The sequence below is a fragment of the Sus scrofa genome, chromosome 6 (assembly GCF_000003025.6).
Source record: "Sus scrofa isolate TJ Tabasco breed Duroc chromosome 6, Sscrofa11.1, whole genome shotgun sequence".
Taxonomy (NCBI): domain Eukaryota; kingdom Metazoa; phylum Chordata; class Mammalia; order Artiodactyla; family Suidae; genus Sus; species Sus scrofa.
Window position 1 is genome coordinate 106,847,403 of NC_010448.4, and position 20,810 is coordinate 106,868,212.

At 41.0% G+C, this 20,810-nt stretch overlaps 1 protein-coding gene across 4 annotated transcripts in view; it reads right to left on the reverse strand.

The window, feature by feature from the left end:
- ABHD3 (abhydrolase domain containing 3) overlaps positions 4,223–20,810 on the reverse strand; it is a 66,096-nt gene continuing 49,508 nt past the window's right edge. For 2 of the 4 annotated variants that reach the window (XM_021096170.1, XM_021096169.1), the window contains exons 6-10: positions 16,852–16,964; positions 11,124–11,297; positions 9,503–9,551; positions 9,248–9,413; positions 4,316–5,085 (exon numbers count right to left, since the gene is read on the reverse strand). In XM_021096170.1, the coding sequence (XP_020951829.1) occupies positions 4,907–5,085; positions 9,248–9,413; positions 9,503–9,551; positions 11,124–11,297; positions 16,852–16,964 (681 nt within the window). In that variant the 3' untranslated portion in view covers positions 4,316–4,906. Of the gene's footprint in view, positions 5,086–9,247; positions 9,414–9,502; positions 9,552–11,123; positions 11,298–16,851; positions 16,965–20,810 lie in introns of all 4 variants that reach the window. The other 2 variants (XM_005653405.3, XM_021096171.1) reach the window with 2 other exon arrangements.

Below are 20,810 nucleotides of genomic sequence, written 5' to 3' on the forward strand. Positions count from 1 at the left end.
GGACGGGCCTGCAGCAATACGTATGTGTGTATGCACTGGGTTTGAGATATTATGTATAGAAACTGCCAAAAGGGAAAGAAAGGGGGAAAAAGCCAGTGTATCCTTTTGTATCCCTACTTCAACAACAATGCACTGGGAGTTCCTGTTGTGGTGCAGTGGAAATGAATCTGACTAGTATCCATGAGGATGCAGGTTCCATCCCTGGCCTTGCTCAATGCGTCCATGATCCAGTGTTGCCATGAGATGTGGTGTAGGTCAAAGACGCAGCTCAGAATTTATGTTGCTGTGGTATAAGCCAGCAGCTATAGCTCCGATTTGACCCCTAGCCTGGGAAATTCCAAAAGTCGAGGGTGTGGCCCCTAAAAAAACAAAACAAAACAAAAAACAATGCTCTGGAAGGAAGCTTTGAATAAATGTTTAATGGTGACAATAATCAATAGAAACTGAGTAATCAGCTGGAAAAATTCCAGAATACACTTCAAATTGACTCTTCAAAATAGAGAAGAGGCTTACAAGGTAGTAGTTTCTTTTTTCTTTTCTTTTTTTTGTTTGCTCCTTGACCCACTGAGTGAGGCCAGGAATCCAACCTGCATCTTCATGGATACTAGTTGGATTAGTTTCTGCTGCACCCCACAACAGGAACACCCAATATTTTCATTCTTACACAAACCACTATTACCCAGCTGATGCTAAGGACCTACACTGTTCCATGCAGTATGCTAAGTGCTTGGGATGTAGACATATTGAAAAGATAGTCCTTCTTTCTCAGAGCTTATTAGTATTGGAGAAACAACTGTTGAGAATCGTTTACCCTCCGTGTAAAAGAATTAACACTTGAAAATGCTCATCTCATTGTAACTAACATAACACATCACACGCACGTATTGCTGTATTTTGTTTTTGTTTATACTGAGATAATACGTATGAACCAACAAATTGTTTTATTAGTTGATCAGAAATAGCTTTATAAATCAGTACATAAAGGACTACCTCATTATTTTTGCTCGTTATATTCTGTGAATGTGTCATAACTTACCCACTTTCTCACTGAGTATGTTATCCTAAATGTCCAGAGCAGCTACAAACCTATATATTTACACATCCTTGCTAGCTTTTCCTATAGCTATTCCTATCCTATAGGGTAGATTCTTCAAATTGGAATTGCTAAACATGGTTGCTTTTGTACTTTAATACTGTCAAATTTTTTGTCTTCCAAAAAATAATTGCTAGTTTACATACCCACCAATGATTTCGGTAACTTTCCCCACACTATCACCAACTTTGTATATTATCCTGTATGTTATTACACTCACAGTTTGATGGTCACAATTTTTTTTTTTTTTTTTTTGGTCTTTTTAGGGCATATGGAGGTTCCCAGGCTAGGGGTAGAATTGGAGCTGCAGCTACTGGCCTACACCACAGCCACAGCAACTTGGGATCTGAGCCATGTCTGCAACCTACACCACAGCCCATAGCAACCCCAGATCCTTAACCCACCAAGTGAAGCCAGGGATCGAAACCACATACTCAGGGATACTAGTTGGATTCCATGACGGGAACTCCAATGGTCACAAATATCCCTGTTTTAAAATTTTTCATTTCCTAAGTTACTAGTGAGATTATTCACCTTATTTTTTAAATTTTTTAAATTTTTTGGTCTTTTTGTCTTTTTAGGGCCATACCCATGGCATATGGAGGTTCCCAGGATAGGGGTTGAATTGGAGCTGTAGCCACTGGCCTACACCACAGTCACATCAACGCCAGATCTGAGCCTGTCTGTGACCTACATCATAGCTCATGGCAAGGCTGGATCCTCAACCCACTGAGGGAGGCCAAGGCTCGAACCTGCAACCTCATGGTTCCTAGTCAGATTTGTTACCACTGTGACACAACAGGAACTCCCTATTCACCTTATTATAAACTTATTTTTCTTATGAGTATCTTTTTTATATATTTTGACCATTTTTCAATCAGATATTTCATTACTAATTTTTAGGGGTTCTTTAGCTATTTGATATATTAGCCCTGTATATATTGCAAATATTTCTTGTTTGTTTTGGTCTTTTTAGGGACATATCCATGGTATATGGAAGTTCCAGGCTACAGGTCGAATCAGAGCTGTAGTCGCTGGTCTATACCACAGCCATGGCAACACGTGATCTAAGCTGTGTCTGTGACCTATACCACAGCTCACGGCAACACCAGATCCCTAACCCACTGAGTGAGGCCAGGGATTGAACCTGCGTCCTCACAGATATCAGTTGGGTTCATTACTGCTGAGCCACAACTGAATTCCTGCCATTTGTATTTTAATTTTGGTTATGGTGGTTTTGTAGAACTGAAGTTTTTTTTCTTAATCTTTATGTGAATGTATCTGTCGGTTTTGTTCTTTGGCCTTCTCATTTTTATATTTTGCTTAAGAAGGACTTCTAATTCTAAAAATTATAAAAACCTTCCACATTTTCATTTGGACTTTTATAAATTAAAAAATGCTTCTCTCTTTCATCTAGCTGGAATTAATTTTTGTGTGAGCTACCTTGCCAGTTCTGACAATGGCCAAGGGGGACAATCTTCCTGACATAATTTGTTTAAAATCTATAAGATCAGCCCCACCTGAACATGAGAGTTATTACTATCGAATCGGAATGTATCTGAAAGGAAAGAAAATCACTGGCATTATCACTGCTTTCATTCTAGACACGGTTACAGCGTATCTACGAGAGTACATTAACACTAACTCTCCAAAAGGTGGCATTTTTAGTAAACAGTTCTGTGTTAATATGCTTTTATTACATGGTTTTCTTAACATGATACAAAATACATTTTTTAAACGGTGGAAATAGTAGGAAAAGATGTTGAACTGTATGGAAGATATTGCTATTGCCTGGTTAGCCTTTCCCTTCTCCTTTGTCTCCACTGCAATTGGAAAAGTTTATATACTTGATTTCCCAGCCTCCCTCCAACCAGGGCGACCATTTGACACAGATCTGGCTGGTAGATACAAGCCAAGTCTTCTGAGAAAGCTTTCACTTTCCCAAAGGGGAAGATGTGTCTGGCCCCACTCCTTCCCTCTTTCTCTTCTCTGAATACAAATGTGATGTCCTGTGTCTAGAGATAACTAGCTACTCTGCCTGCTAGGGATGTGGCAATAGAAAGTGCTTGGGTCTCTGATGACCGTGGTAAACACCTACATCAGCCCTGACCTGCTTACCTGGAGACTTCTTGTGATGCAATGTTGTTAAATATTGTTATTCCCAAGTCACTGTTGTGAGACATATTTCTCTGAAAACTCCATTTTGTCCTTCTTTACTTTATCCCATCTTCCTGCTTGAAAAACAGTCACAGTGCTGGTAAATGACTTAAGCTTAAGAACTGTTATGTGCCTAGAGGTCAGAGTAAGAGCTTAACCTTTTATCAACTAAGTGGCTTTTAATATAGTAAAAGAACTTATATAATAGTAAACAAACCCTATATCATCCACCCACAGCCACTCCTCACTTGATCTCATCTAAAGAGCACAATAAAAGCAGTGTGGTTTCTTGAGGCAGGGCTCTTGGTCCCTGAGACCTTGAGTCCCCAGTTCCCACCTTTACTTAAGATAAATGTCTCTGTGTCTTGTTTTATGTTAACTTTTTTCCTTAAGTTCTATAGCACCTGTTCTTCAGCCCCACCCTGCTGAGCTGGTCTCGGCAACTGTTAGATGCATTTCCTATAGCTGAATTTTTTTTTTCTTTTTAGGGCCGGCCACCACAGCCATAGCAACACCAGATCCAAGCTGAGTCTGCAGACTACACAGCAGCTCGGGGAAATGCCAGATCCTTAACACACTGAGTGAGCCCAGGGATGGAACCTATGTCCTCATGGATACTAGGCGGGTTTGTTACCACTGAGCCACAACAGGAACTCCTAGCTGAAAGAATTTTTAATTGGTATGAATGGCGGAAGCCCAGTATTCTGGAAACAGTGCAACAAAACCATTTTAATATTTCTTACTAATGCATTTATGAAATTATCATAAATTACTTTCTAAGGACTACATTTTTGTGGATAAAAACTCACAAAGGAGTTCCTGTGGGGCTCAGCAGGTTAAGGATCTGGTGTTGTCACTGCTGTGGCTTGGGCCACTGCTGTGGTGCAGGTTTGATTCCTGGCCCAGGAATTTCCACATGCATGAGACATGGGCAAAAAAACAAAACAAAACAAAAACCACCTCACAAAGAAATGATTTAAAATGGTACAATTTATTTAATATAATACTATATATGTTATATATGTATGCATATGTACTATTTTAAAAATAAGCATGTGAACTATAATCATTATAAAACATAAATCAGCTTTAATATTATCAGAGTAAAAGAGCATGTACAGAAGTCAGTCTAACATTGTTGCATTTGCCTTTCAAAGTTAAAATACATAAAAGATTCAGCACATTGCATTTTATCTTATTTTAGTTTGTAGGCTGCCATCATTAGGTATAAATACCCCTAGGAATGTGCCAACTTATAACTTACACTCAAACAACAAAAGTCTCTTTAACAATTATGAAAGGACCATATATCACCTAAAATAAGTAATCTAAAAAAATACTAGCCTAAATTAAAACCCTGAGGAATTAAAGTCTTTTCATACAATAGTTTTGGTTAAGTGCAGTTCCATGTTTGTACTACTTTACTTAAGGTCAAACGTGGTAAGGCATAGGAAAAATAAAATCTACGTAAGTTACCATCTAAATCTATATTTTATTTCTTGCTACAAAGTTGTTTCCCCCAAAAGTAGTTTTTGTATGTCATTCTGGACCTCTTTAACCCCTGCTGGCTTATTTGCTTTATATACAGTAGTTAAGGTTTGTGCACTAAGCTGAGCTACCTTCCTACAGTGGTTCAGACAAAATGCCCCAGAAGAACTACATGCTAGAGAGTTCATGTCCGTGTTCAACCATGGCCTGCACAAACTGCTTGAAGACTCGATCCATGTACGTGGACTGCCTTGGCCAGATTCCCTCCAGAAAACCAATGTGACCTCCATAAGAAGTAAGGACCAAAGCGACATTAGGGTTTTGCTTAGCAGTTTCTATTGGAATAGCTTGATGAAAAATGGGGGAGGGGTCAGAGAAGGGAAAAAGAGAAAATATATATAATTATTACCAGTTGTTGTTTGGAAAAGTATACACCTTTATCATTTCCAATCTCTATAAACTAAAACACCATTAAACAAACAAACATTTGTGGAGTTCCCATGGTGGCTCAGTAGTTAACGAATCCGACTAGGAACCACGAGGTTGAGGGTTCAATCCCTGGCCTTGCTCAGTGGGTTAACTATCCGGCGTTGCCATGAGCTGTAGTGTAGTTTGCAGATGCGGCTTGGATCCCGTGTTGCTGTGGCTCTGGTGTAGGCAAGTGGCTACAGCTCCGATTAGACCCCTAGCCTAGGAATCTCCATACGCCATGGGATCAGCCCTAGAAAAGGCAAAAAGACAACAAACAAACAAACATTTGTAATGAGCACGGCTAATGGAGTAAGTCTGACTAATTTATATCAATCACCTATATTTTTATACCGGTTCATGTTCATATCATTTCACATTATTTTTGGAGGAATCAATCCAAACCAAGTATTTAATCTTGACACAAAAGTATAGGTCCAGCTTTGTTTTGAGAAATTAATAATTCAAGAAATGGTGGAGTTCCTGTCATGGCTCAGTGGTTAACAAATCCGACTAGGAACCATGAGCTTGTGGGTTCGATCCCTGGCCTTGCTCAGTGGGTTAAGGATCCGGAGTTGCCATGAGCTGTGGTGTAGGTTGCAGACGTGGCTCAAGATCCCGAGTTGCTGTGGCTCTGGCGTAGGCCAGCAGCTACAGCTCCGATTAGATCCCTAGCCTGGGATCCTCTATATGCCGTGGGAACGGCCCAAGAATGGCAAAAAAGACCAAAAAAAAAGTAAAAAAGAAAAAAAAAAAGAAATGGTGAACAGAGTTCCCATCGTGGCTCAGTGGTTAACGAACAAGACTAGCATCCATGAGGACGCAGGTTCTATCCCTGTCCTTGTTCAGTGGGTTAAGGATCCAGCATTGCCATGAGCATGGTGTAGGTCACAGACGTGGCTTGGATCCAGAGTTACTGTGGTTGTGGTGTAGGCCGGTGGCTACAGCTCCTATTGGACCCCTAGCCTGGGAACCTCCATATGCTATGGGTGTAGCCCTAAAAAACAAAACAAAACAAACAAACAAAAAATCAAAAAACCAAAAAACCCAAAAAACTTTAAAGGACATGAATTATTTATTTTTATTTTCCCCCCAACCCTGGGTTAGAGCTCAAACAGTGAAAATGTTTTGATTTAGGATCTATAATGGAGTTTTCTGGTGGCCTAGTGGTTGAGGATTTAGCATCATAACTGCTGTGCTGCAGGTTCCATACTGGGACTGGGAACTTCAACATGCTGTGGGTACACACTGTGGGTTGTGATCTGTACTGGATCACAACCTGGTATGAGAAGGAGAAATGTTCTGATTAAAGATACTGCTACATCTTATATCTCTAATTAAGATAACATGGTTGATGCAATAATTAGACCTTCACATCCTGGGTAGAGTCTTACAGGTAAATGAGTTCATTAAAGGTAAGATCTCCCTATCCCACACCCTTCCAACGAAGGAATGTAAACTAACACACTACAGGAGAACTGAGACCCTTCCAAGATAGAGCCACTGCTGGACCCAAACTGCCTGTTTAGATGATGCTCTAAGTTGGACCTCTCACCACATCCCTTGAAGAATAAAGCTAAAGACCTTAAATCAAGGCCTAGGAAGCCTAATCCTTGTCCTAAATAGGCCCTGAACTCATATCCTTATCCAGTCACACCTAAAAACCATGAACATCTATCTTGGGATCAGGTGTGAGAGCTTAAGGGGAGGAGCAGGTGAAATGACATACTATTTTTGCTTTTCCTTTTTCACCTCACATTAAGGACTTTGAGTGCTTCACTTGCCTCTGATGGGATTATTAAGAGCCCCAATTTCAGAAATTTCTAACACACTGATAGTCACAGTCATATCACAAGAACAAAAGGCTGGGCCATGTACCAGTCATGTGAAAGATACTGGCTGCCTGTGCTCTCAGAACACAGACAATTGTCCACTATTTCAGAGTGGTGAGATGATTTTAAGGGTTTGGGAAAGAATAAGGAATGGCTTAAACTTCAAACAAGTGGGTCAAGTTAAAAGCTAGGAAATTTCTATTGGTGGAAGAAGAGCCTGTGAAACATAAAAATAGATGCAGAAATACAAGACCTTGTTAATTTGATGAGAAAGGTTAAACAATCTCCACGTAATTCAACTGATACTAAAGTTCACAGTGTAATTTTCTGATTTGTAGTCAAAGACCAAAAGTCCCAGTCATCTAAAGCCACCTGTGATTTAGTCACAAATCATACAATAAAATGATATCCACTAGAGAGATGGTCAGTGATTTTTAAAAAAAAACTTTGGGGACTTTCTGAAACTTTGACAATACAATGTACTGTGTTTTTAGCCAAAATAATTTTTTTTAAATGAAATACTTGGGAAAATATTTTAAAAGAATTTAGGGGAGATGGGAGTGGGGGATGTGCTGGGAGTGTGGGATGGAAATACTATAAAACTGGATTGGGATGATCATTGTACAACTATAAATGTAATAAATTCACTGAGTAATAAAAAACAATTTAGGGGAGAAATAAGGAGAAAACATTTTATAAAAAGCTTTGTGAAAATTCATTAGAAAATATTAGAGGTTAAGTCTACTTATATTTAAGTTACTTCTAGGCATCTTATATTGCTTTAATGTATGAACACATGCACATACAGCTTTGTTACCAAATTCTATATTTCTTGAATTAATAGAGCTAGGAAGTTAAATTTGGCCATACTTTTATCCAGTATTCAGGGGGAAAACAGGCTGTTTCCCTTGAAAATGACCTTATAGTCCAAAGGTGCTATACTCATTGAGATATCTAAGTCTCAGTCAAGTTCTCCTCTAGATTAAAAGGAGAGGAAAATTCCAAAGCCTTCTGGATAAGAACTTCTGGAAGATAAAACAAGTGATGACAATGTATTCTAGAGGCCAAGATACTGTAACATAGTTTGTCCAAAGAACAGTTATTTGATAAGAATGAAAGGTTATAAAAAGTGAGAACAGGGAGTTCCCGTCGTGGCACAGTGGTTAATGAATCCGACTAGGAACCTTGAGGTTGCGGGTTCGGTCCCTGCCCTTGCTCAGTGGGTTGACGATCCGGCATTGCTGTGAGCTGTGGTGTAGGTTGCAGATGCGGCTCGGATCCTGAGTTGCTGTGGCTCTGGCGTAGGCCAGGGGCTACAGCTCCGATTCGACCCCTAGCCTGGGAACCTCCATATGCTGTGGGAGCAGCCCAAAGAAATAGCAAAAAGACAAAAAAAAAGAAAAAAAAAAGTGAGAACAAGCAAAATATTTTTTGTCTTTTGTCTTTTTAGGGTTGCACCTGTGGCATATGGAGGTTCCCAGGCTAGGGGTCCAATAGGAGCTGTAGCTGCTGGCCTACACCACAGCCACGGCAACTTGGGATCCAAGCCACATCTGCCACCTACACCACAGCTCACAGAAATGCCGGATCCTTAACCCTGAGCAAGGCCAGGGATTGAACCTGCATCCTCATGGATGCTCGGGTTCGTTAACCACTGAGCCACAACGGGAACTCTGGGAACAAGCAAAATATTGAGAGTCATAATTTGTTCTGAGGATGTCACAGTAGACTAGATAAGGGTGTATAAAAATATGTAAAGTGATCTGAGATATTTAGACACTAAATTATGAGTGTCAAGTTTTTTTTTTTTTTTTTTTTTTTTGGTCTTTTTGCTATTTCTTTGGGCCGCTCCCGCGGCATATGGAGGTTCCCAGGCTAGGGGTCGAATCGGAGCTGTAGCCACCGGCCTACGCCAGAGCCACAGCAACGCAGGATCCGAGCTGCGTCTGCCACCTATACCACAGCTCACGGCAATGCCGGATCCTTAACCCACTGAGCAAGGGCAGGGACCGAACCCGCAACCTCATGGTTCCTAGTCAGATTCGTTAACCACTGCGCCACGACGGGAACTCCTCAAGTTCTTTTTTATTTATCACAGTGGAAAACAATATATGACTGACATTTTATTTCTTATCCTTGTATTTTCCTAAAAAGAACAGTATTTTAAAGGTTCATTCATGTCAAATTGTATACAAAGATGTTAATTTACCATGACTGGGTGAAAAAACATCATCCACAGAATTGAGGCACAACACTGGAATCCCCACTGATTTCAGTCGACGATTTGGACTGGCATCAGTATAATAATCGTCAATTGTTCGGTAACCAAACATGACTGCTGTGAATCGCTTGTCAAATTCTCTGATGGATTTAGCCTGGGAAGAAAAAAAAAAAAAAGAGAGATTACATTTACTTTTAGAATTGAAAGAGGAAATGAAAGGATGACATAAAGTTTCTCTCCTACCTTCATGACATGATCCATGTCAATTAGTTTCACAAACATATGCCGGTGCCTGGAACAAAAGAATTTCAAAAGTAAAACATTAAGGTCATTCCCATCTCAAACATACCTAAAATACATAAGTAACTTAGCACTAGGGCATAAAGTTGTTAATGAATATTTACTTAATCAGACATGAAAAGGATACATTGATATATGTCCTGAAGTTATTATTATTATTTTTTGTCTTTTTGTTTTTTTTAGGGCTGCACCTGCAGCATATGCAGGTTCCCAGGCTAGGGGTCGAATCAGAGCCGCTAACCTATACCACAGACACAGCAATGCCAGATCCAAGCCGCATCTGCGACATACACCATAGCTCATGGCAACACCAGATCCTTAACTTAATGAGTGAGGCCAGGGATCGAATCTGCATACTCATGGTTACTAGTCAGGTTCATTAACTATTGAGCCATGACAGGGGATCTTTCCAGAAGGCTTTTTTTTTTTTTTTTTTCTGTCTTTTGTCTTTTGAGGGCCACACCAGTGACACATGGAGGTTCCCAGGCTAGGGATCTAATCAGAGCTGTAGCTGCCAGCCGACACCACAGCCACAGCATCGCCAGACCCGCGCTGCATCTGTGACCCACACCACAGCTTACGGCAACATCGGATCCTTAATCCACTGAGCGAAGCCAGGGATCGAACCCTCAACCTCATGGTTCCTAGTTGGGTTCGTTTCCACTGAGCCATGACAGGAACTTCAAGGCACATTTTTTAAAAAGTACTTTTCCTTGTCAACTTTCAGGATAACCATGGTTTTCCAAATTAACTGCACTTTTTATTTAGAGTTTATATTTAAATTTGTCAATTCACTTAAAAATGCATGATAACAGTCATCAAAAAAATGAATAAAAACATCTCCATGTTCTTTGTTACCAAACTATTTAACTGTTAGAAGATACCTAAACAATTCTAGAAAAACTGATGCTAAGACAGTATTTTGGTAATGTTAAGAACCATGAGGGCTGAGGAGTTCCCATCATGGCTCAGTGGTTAAGGAACCTGACTAGTATCCAATAGGATGTGGGTTTGATCCCTGGCCTCACTCAGTGGGTTAAGGATCTGGTGTTGCCATAAGCTGTGGTGACGCACAAGGTAATCTATTGGGGTATAGAAAAAAAACATTAGAACATTTATGTATATTTTTAGCTTATACTTAACATCTTTTCCTTTTTGTATATGTTGACAATGGAAAGAATATTTTGGTGCAGTAGTTAATGCGTATATTGCAAACATAAATATACATATACTAGCAGTCTTGTGGTTTAAAACTTTTTGCTGTGACATGTAATCCAAAAAGTTTAGAGATGGAGTCCCTGTCGTGGCACAGCAAAAACAAATCCAACTAGGAACCATGAGGTTGCAGGTTCTATCCCTGGCCCCGCTCAGTGGGTTAAGGATCCAGTGTTGCCATGAGCTGTGGTGTAGGTTGCAGACTCGGCTTGGATCCAGAATTGCTGAGGCTGTGGCCTAGGCTGGCAGCTATAGCTGATTAGACCCCTAGCCTGGGAACCTCCATATGCCGTGGGTGTGGCCCTAAAAAAAAAGTTTAGAGAGACATCAGGTGTCAAAGATGACTTACTTATTAACAGAAGACTGGAGGCAAGTTGTCAAATAATAATTAAAAAGCAGCCAGTTCAGTGGTTTCTCCAATGATTCTGAGCAAGCGAAAGTGTTCCAACCAACTGAAAAAGTTGCAGCTGCCTTCAAAGGAGTTTTTGGTCCAATTTTGCCCAGGTAATTTAAAAGCAGCATTCTAAAATGAAGAAAAGCAGAAAACTCAGTGACGAATTTGTCCTCTCTCAAGAATCCCACCACTAATTGTGGACTTTACGGAGAAGAAAAATATAAACCAGTGTTTAAGCCCTTTATCTTGGAAAACATGCAAATATCTTCATTCTTTTCTGACTTTCATCTACTTATCTTGCAGTCAGCTATAATGAGAATGTGACAAAGCATACAGTTATTATATAAGTATCTTTTTATAAATAAAATGTAAGAAAAATCCACCATAAGAGTGATTTTTTTCTTCTTTCCTAATTTTTTTCTTTTTGTCTTTTTAGGGCCACACCTGTGCCATATGGAGGTTTCCAGGCTAGGGGTCCAGTCGGAGTTATAGCCGCCAGCCTACGCCACAACTTGGGATCTGAGCTGTCTCTGCGACCTATGGCAGAGCTAACGGCAACACCGGATCGCTAACTCACTGAGTGAGGCCAGGGATTGAACCCGCATCCTCATGGATGCTAGTCCGGTTCGCTAACCGCTGAGCCACGACGGGAACTCTCTAATGTATTTTCTTTTATTAAAGTATAGTTGACTTACAATAGTTTGCCAATCTCTGCTGTACAGTAAAATATGGAAAGCTTCAAGAATTTTCATGTCATCCTTGATGGGCAGTGACCATGCCAATCTTCTCTGTATTGTTCTAATTAGTATATGTGCTGCCAAAGCAAGTACCCTTTTTCTTTTTTTCAAAATGACATTAGGAATTTATTAAAATTTTGCAACTCCCTGGGCCCCAGCCTCCAGTTGGGTATTTAAGTTATTACGTGAGGGGTGTTTCAGACAATCTTGCTCTAAAAAGGGCCAAGAAGTAAATGTTTGGGGCTTTAGTGGGCCTATAATCTCAGTTTCAACTACTTAACTCTGGGACTGTAGTTGGAAAGCAGCTGTAGACAATACATGAATGAATGGACATGGCCATGTTTCACCAAAACATTCTATATGGACACTAAAATTTGAATTTTATATATTTTGCACATGTCATGAAATAGTTATTCTTTTGATTTCTCCAACCATTAAAGACTGTAATAACCATTCTTAGCTCTGGCACTGTACCAAAGCAGACATCTGGCCAGATCTGGGCTTTGGACTGTGGTTTGCTAATCCCTGGCAGAGATGAAAGATTACAGGAGGACTGGTTTTCAAATGTGGCTGCACACTGGAATCAAATGAGGAGTTTCTGAAACTACTGTAGGAATCTGGGTCTCACCTCCAGAGATTCTGAGTAACTGGTCAGGGTGGGCATCCAGGTGCCCATGTATCCTTGCACCCGACAGCAAGTCTCCAGGGGCTCCTCATCCAGAGTTAGACTGTCTGAATCATGGCAGTGCAACTGGCCTTTAGTGTCATTTGTTTTCTCTTCCTACCCTCCACTGCTATTTGTCCTTATCTCCTATCACACATTTCCCCCTTTTCATTTTGTTCTACCAATTTTCCTGATTCTATTCTAGTTCTATTTTGGTAAGAGGGACAAGAACATAGTTTCATCTAATACTCACATCGGAAACCTAAGTTTGGCATTGCCAACTAAGACAAAGGATGATAGTCTAAATTCTGTCTCTCATATTTTTCATTCTTTTTTTTTTTTTTTTTTTTTTTTTTGCCCCACCTGTGGCATGCAAAGGTTCCCAGGCCAGGGATTGAATCCATGCCACAGCAGTGACCTGAACCACAGCAGTGATAATGCCAGATCCTTTACCTACTAGGCCACCAAGGAATTCCTCTATTCTTTATTTCTCTAACTGCCCAGGTTCTGAAATAGGACAAACGGGTACAAATTCCTTTTTTTCCCCCCCAACAAGAATGGCTTGCAAAGTGAATCTGATGAGGTTTTAGATTAAAAAATGGAGGAGTTCCCATGATGGCTCAGCAGAAATGAATCTGACTAGTATCCATGAAGATGCAGGCTCGATCCCTGGCCTCACTCAGTGGGTTAAGGATCTGGCGTTGCCCTGAGCTGTGGTGTAGGTCACAGATGCGGCTCAGATCTGGTGTTGCTGTGGCTTAGGCCAGCAGCTACAGCTCTGATTTGACCCCTAGCCTGGGAACCTCCATATGCCACAGGTGCAGCCCTAAAAAGACACACACAAACAAAAAGATCAAAAATGGAAATTTCAGTTTTGAATACAACTCTTCATAATGACTGCATTCTTTGTTTATAGTACTACGACTCAGCAAGCCATTTAGGGGTGATGCTTACTCTCCTGCAAAGGGATCAATCTAGGGTCCTGGTTTTGGTGGCGCCATTCTTTGGCTGGAGGTCAGAGATTTCCCTGAGGCTGGTATAATAGACAAATTGAAAGAGTTGGAAGCAAACCTCTCAGGAGTAGGAAGGACCAGGAGTAGGTATGACTGAGTAGGTAGGGGTATCTGTTGGTTATTATTCAGGAGCAAAATTAGGTCAAGATGTTTACCCTCAAAAAAGGCTGTTACACTTTGACAAAAAAAAGACTCCATTTTTCTCACCAAAAGAAAAAATATCATAGGAGTTCCTGTTGTGGCTCAGTGATTAATGAATCCGACTAGGAACCACGAAGTTGTGGGTTTGATCCCTGGCCTTGCTCAGTGGGTTAAGGATCTGGCATTGCCGTGAGCTGTGGTGTAGGTTGCAGATGCAGCTCAGATGCCACGTTGCTGTGTCTCTGGCGTAGGCCATTAGACCCCTAGCCTGGGAACCTCCATATGCCGCAAGAGCAGCCTTAGAAAAGGCAAAAAAAAAAAAAAGGCAAAGAGAGAAGGAAAGGGAGAGAGTGAGAAAATAAAGAACCCATGGATTAAGAGATTTAGGAGATCTATCAATCTCAATATACGAACTTTATCTGGCTCTTGCCAGATAAACTTATAGCCAACAGACTAACAGGGAAAGGAAATACGGACTGAATATCTGATGGTGTTTAGGAATTATTGTTAGTTTTGTTCAGAGGAAATAATGTATTATGGTTTTTTTTTTTTTTTTGAGACCCCACCTATTAGTGATAACCTCTGAAATCTTTATAAATGATGCCTGAAATTTATTTAAAAATCATCAGCGTTGGGAAGGAATGGGGATGGGGGTTGGGAAGCAGGTGGTGATACTGACAAACAAGATTATCCTTGAGTTGATAGTTATTGAAGCCTAGTGATGAATATTAATGAGGGGGTCATTACATTCTTTTTTTTTTTTTTTTTGGTGTTTTTTCAGAGCCGCACCTGTGGCATATGGGAGGTTTCCAGGCTAGGGGTCTAATGGGAGCTGTTGCTTCTGGCCTACACCACAGCCACAGCAACACCAGATCCAAGCTGAGTCTGCGACCTATACCGTAGCTCACGGCAATGAAGGATCCTTAACCCACTGAGCGAGGCCAGGGTTCGAACCCTCAACCTCATGGTTCCCAGTTGGATTTGTTTCCGCTGTGCCATGACGGAAACTCATTATATTCCTTACTTGTATATTATTTGTTTGGAAGTTTCTATACCTTTTTTTTTTTTTTTTTAGGGCCCCACATGTGGCATATGGAAGTTCTTCGGCTAGGGGTCAAATCAGAGCTGCAGCTGCTAGCCTACGCTACAGCCACAGCAGTGCCAGATCCTTAATCCACTGAGTGAGGCCAGGGATCAAACCTGCATTCTCATGGATAATAGTCAGGTTCTTAACCTGCTGAGCCACAATGGGAACTCCCTCTATAAATTTTTTGAGTGAGTTTACCAACTGTGGAAGACTGGAATCTGACTGACTCCAGAGCAGCATGGATTCCTTGGCTAGACTTAGTCTGGCACAAAACCCTTACTTGGCCCCAGACACTACAGGCTTAGGGATTACCAGTCGGGAGCAGGGAGGGGTGCAGACGCTTTTGTCTGGTGCATTTCCAAAAGGAAAAATGTGTCGAGCTGTAAAATACATCCCCAAGTGGTAAGCCCACTTGGGAACGTGTCACAGTGCTAGGCAACTAGAAAGGGTACTTCCTCGGAACAATTTACAAGACATTAATATTCAACCAGCTGCAAAGGCTAATGGTCAAGTTCTGCCTGCAGGCACTGAGGCTTCAATTCGACATGAATAGGCATTTCCCAGGAGCTCCTGAATAGAGAATCTGGGCCTGTTTATGTAAGATCTGGCCTTTAAAAAGTCAAGAATTTCTATGATTAAGGGAAAAAAGTTCAGCTGGCATCCTGTCCTTCTCATTAAGGGGCAAAGGAAAGGGAAGAGAAATATTGTCCTTTAAGCACAATTCACAGATTCTGCCTGGGTTTTCTGCACCGATTCAGATTTTTTGCTTTAGTAGGTCAAGTCAGACCTTCCATGCTAATGTAAGAAACGTATTCTTTTCTTCCTGATTTTATGTTTATCAGAATCCAAAAAGTGGTGGTTAGAGCCAATTTTTCAGAGTCCATCATTTGTAAAGTTGGTCATTTTCAAGTAAATATGCTCCTAAGGTGTTTTGAAAATTGAAAAAAGGGATTAATCAATCAAAATTAGGAAAAAATCATTTTCTCTCTCCTGTGTTGACTTTGGACAATCGTTCAGGTAATCTAAGCACAGCCGAGTGCCATATGACAAAAATTTTGGATTTTATTAAGCTCACTATTACTAGAACAGAAAGTTTAAACAATTACTAGTAGAAATGAGGCTAAATATATACACAGGATAAAAGTTTCCCAAAAGTCCCTATGCTGGAAGCACAAATTATAATATTTATTTGCTTAAAATAGCAGTTGGAGAAGGGGGTTACAAACAGAATTTGTCAGTTTCCAGGAGAGCATCCCAGAGCATCCAGCAACAAAACTAAACAAGACTAAACAAACAAGAAACACACCACCTGGGGGAAAAACTACTTTGAAGGCCTCTTCAGCTGGAGAGAGCAGTAAGTGATTATTTCAATGACTGGAGTGACGCAAGTCACTGTACAAGTTTGGCTTCCTGAATGGTCCCAGAGAATGCGGTGGCAGGGACAGCTGGGAGCACACCAGGGACTCTGCAGTGAATGTGACTGCTGCTGAGTGACAGAAATCAACTCTGTGGGGTTCAGACAACCCTTCAGGCTCACAAAACCCCAAGCACTCTAAGACATTGCCACAGATGTCAGTAGACAAGGAAAATATTAAAATCTACCTGAATTAATCCCCTCATTCATTGAACTACATATGGTGAAATATAAAAAAAAATCAAGGCGTTCCCATCGTAGCTCAGTGGTTAACGAATCAGACCAACATGCATGAGGACACGAGTTTGATCCCTGGTCTTGCTTAGTAGGTTAAGGATCTGGTGTTGCTGTGAGCTGTGGTGTAGGTCAGGGATGAGGCTCAGATCTGGCATTGCTGTGGCTGTGGTGTAGGCCGGCAGCTACAGCTCTGAATGGACCCCTAGCCTGGGAACCTCCACATGCCTTGGGTGTGGCCCTAAGAGACAAAAAGACTAAATAAATAAATAAATAAATAAATAATAAATAAATAAAACCAAACATTTACATATCCTCATAGCTTACAGTCACCTGAAAGGGGGTCTCTAAGACCACTTCCCTCTTGGATAATTTAGAAAAGGAAAACCTTACCCTCCCATTGAAACCCCTGCTGCCAGGAATGGAGCAGAAGGGTACAGACTGTGTACGTGCTGAATGACTGTCTCCAAGTCTTCAGTGTTTGAACAACAGTAAGTCCTCGGTGTCTATAAGCAATGACAGGTAAAGCAGAGAAATTAAAATCGTGAGGTTAATGATTTGCATAAATACAGAAATGTAAAAAAGAAAAGCTGTAAATATGAGAAAATGACCTTTGCACACCTATGAGTCATAATAATTTATCATTTTCCTGTCTCGCAGTACACATATATACCATTTAGAGTCAATACTATTCAAGCTGGCACTAACGACTGATCATACAAGGAAACCTTGACAGAAATTGGGCAAGACCAATATAAATGCCTTAAATTAAACAGATATACAGTATCGTACTCAAATGTTATCTCTAAACAAGAACAGAGTCAATTTAGAAAGAAAAAGTGGAGAATCACATCTCTTTATAGAAAAGAAAGCCCAACAACTTATGCCTACCAAAGCCAAAGCCATTCTTTTTCTTTCTTTTTTTTTTTTTTTTTTTTTGGTCTTTTTGCCTTTTCTAGGGCTGCACCTGCAGCATATGGAGGTTCCCAGGCTAGGGGTCTAATCAGAGATGTAGCCACCGGCCTACTCCACAGCCACAGCCACGCCAGATCTGAGCCATGTCTGCCACCTACACCACAGCTCACGGCAACGCTGGATCCTTAACCCACTGAGCAAGGCCAGGGATGGAACCCGCAACCTCATGCTTCCTAGTGGGATTCGTTAACCACTGAGCCACGACTGGAACTCCCAAACTAATTCTTATTTAAAAACACAAACAAACAAGCAAACAAAGAGGCTTTCCAGGAGTTCTCTTGCAGCACAGCAGGTTAGGGACCTGGTGTTGTCACTGCAGCAGCTCAGGTCGCTGCTGTGGTGCAGGTTCAATCTCTTCCACATGCTGCAGGTGTGGCCAAAAACAGACAAAAAAAGGCTTTCCAATAATGCCACACACAAAAAAATTAAATTGTGGCTTCTGACTGGAGAATTGTTTGCTCTGTCCTGAGTTCTGTCTACCAATGAAGGAGTGTGATTTTTCTGGCATTGCCTTCACTCTACATAAAGCAACATCCAGTCTGCTTTATTAATTACATATTTTCTTTTTCAAGAATATTTTCACATAGCCCCAGCTGCGCTACACTAAAAACCATACTAAAATACGTAAAGCTGATTATGCCTCAATACAGAATGCACTAAAACAAATGGCCTTCATGTGAACTTCATCAGTAAGGGCTCTGTTTCCAGCAGAAAAGCTTCACAGGTGCTTTGTTTGAGATCCAGGACAGAGGGCAATCCTGTTTTTGTGAAAAAGAGTGTGTTTGTGAATAAAGTTACGTGAAATAAAATAACCAGACATCTATGACAAAGAGAAACATCTGGTAATATTACCCTAATAAAAATACTGAAACCAATTATTTGTACCACACTGACCATAATATTCCAATAAACTGTAATCAAAAGTTATGTCACTCACCAATCACTAATGAGCTCTCTGAGAAAGCTATAATTTTCAGAGATCCCTCCAACTAAACTCAAGTGTAAAACATTCCTATTGCCTATAACCATATTTTTGAGATCTGCAAATATAAAGCTTTCCAAAAGATAACTGTTAACCTGACAGTATTTGTAACATTTATTGAATAATTAAATATGTGTACACAAAACCCTGAGGAAGATCCTATTATACCTAAGAAACTGAGTTAAGAGAAAATTGAGTTTAGAGAGGTTAAATAACTTCTGTAAACTCCTGAACAGCCAATAAGTGACAAAGCTGAGATACTTCCAAAGATATTTTATGATTAAATGCATTTGAGTAAATAATTCAAAGCAAAATCTAAACAAACAATATCTACTACCACGCAGATGCATAGTAATTGCAGAATTTGTCACAAGAATTCAGGTGAAAAAGATCATCTTTATTTGGCATTGTTACTACATCTGGGTCTGCCCACACTGTAAGGCTTTAAAATTTGAGTTATTTATTGTCACCAACACATACTCTTGTTATGCAGGCTTCAATGAAGTATCTGTGTACATGTATGTACATACTCATGCACACACACATGCATGAACATACACAGGGGACAAGAAAAATGGCCGATGGGAGACTATTAGGATCAGAGAATCTCAGGAACAGGAAGGACCACAACATCTGGTTCCTTATTTACACAAGGGGAAACAGGCTCAGCAAGGTTAAGTAATTTGTCAGAAGTCACAAAGTAGCAGAGCCTGGATTTTAAGTTTGTAATTAGTTAACTAACTCTTGTAAAGCACTGGGATTCCATGAGATACTTCGTAAACAAATCAATATCTGGTACCCTCAGATATGTTTCTGGTTCCCCGAAATGTTCTTCTTTCAATGGGTTATGTTAAGATGGAAACTGATGATGCTGGTGTGGATCAGAACTCTGAAACGCAGCACATCTAGAGCCTTTCTGGCACAATGTGTCTCTAGCTGGCCACTCCCTTAGCTCCGAGATGGCTCCATCCTGTTCTCCTGCTGCTGCTGGCTTTCCATTTCCTGCCAGTTCCTGTCATTCTTCCCAAAACCTCAAATGTGAGAATTCACTTCCAAAAGTTTTGTCTTAAGCATGCATCTACTTATGCTCTGGTCAATTCTGAACTCCTGGAGGTCTTGTCTATCTTCGCAGCTTTGTCAACCACCTCTAGGCTGTGACTAAACCTGAATCTCCAGTCTCTTCTTTCTGAGCTCCAGATGCAAATTCCCAAGTTCTAAAAGTCATGGTCTGCCAGTACTTCAAACTCAAAATGCCCCCAAATGCACTTTTATCTCTTCATGAAAACACCTAACTTTCCATTTTTCTATAAAGGACATCTATACATCCCTAATTAAAAGGGCAGGTGACACTGCCTTCTTCCTTTCCCTTAATGTAGAGCCAATCAACTGCCAAGCCCTGTAGCTTCTTCCTCCCCAGTACCTTTGCAGGAAACACAGGAGAGTCCTTTCTTACTCTAGCAAAGGCCTTCTAGGTTAGATTCTCTCAGGAGGCCCCTGAGACAAAGATGTGCATGCAAGCAGAAAGCAACAGTGGGGAACTGGTGAGTGACTAAGGAGGGGCAGGAAGCCAATAATGATGCCAGAAGTGGGCAGCTGAGTCTCACTCACTCCTTTTGGGGCACTTGGGAAGACTGCATTGAACATGACTCAGAATTATCCCAACTGACTGGCAAGGGAGCTGGGTTATTTATCCACCAGTTCGCTTTAGCCATTGGTTGAAGGCTGCTCCTGGCACCCTGGTCTGCCCTGAGCACAGGCTCAGCAGAATGCTGTGGTTAGAGAAGTTCCCCAGTCAAAGAGATGGGAGTGTATGCAGTGGGAAGCCATTAGGTAGGCCAGCATGCGGATGGTGAGTGCCAAGGGGATAGGGGCGTGGAAGGGGCATGGTGCCAGCTGTCTCTGCTCCAAGGCCTTTATATCTCCCACCTGGGCCACTGCAATAACCTCTTACTTGGTTAACTCCTAGCCTTTCCCAAATACCATCATAATCATTCTTTCCACTCACCATCAGATTACTATCCCTAAAGAACACTTCCAGCTCTAATCTTGACAATGTTTTGGATTAAAATTCTTCATTAGCTTTCCACTGCCGACTGAATCACATGCAAAGTCCTCTGCTAAGGCCCTTCACGATATGCCAGGAAACCTTTCCAGCTCGGTGTTCTACTATTCCTCCCCATGTATGGATTCTGGTCAATGGGACTCTGCTGTTCTCTTGCCTGCTAGGCCTCTCGAATATCCTTGCCACTTGTGTAAACTTCATCTGCCACGCTGCCTTCATAGTCAACTATGCCTGTTGAAATCGTGCCCTGAAGAAACTGAGTAAACATCAGACAAAAGGTTAGACCTAGCCCCTGTTCTCCAGGATGCACAGCCTTTTCCAATTCCACCCCTA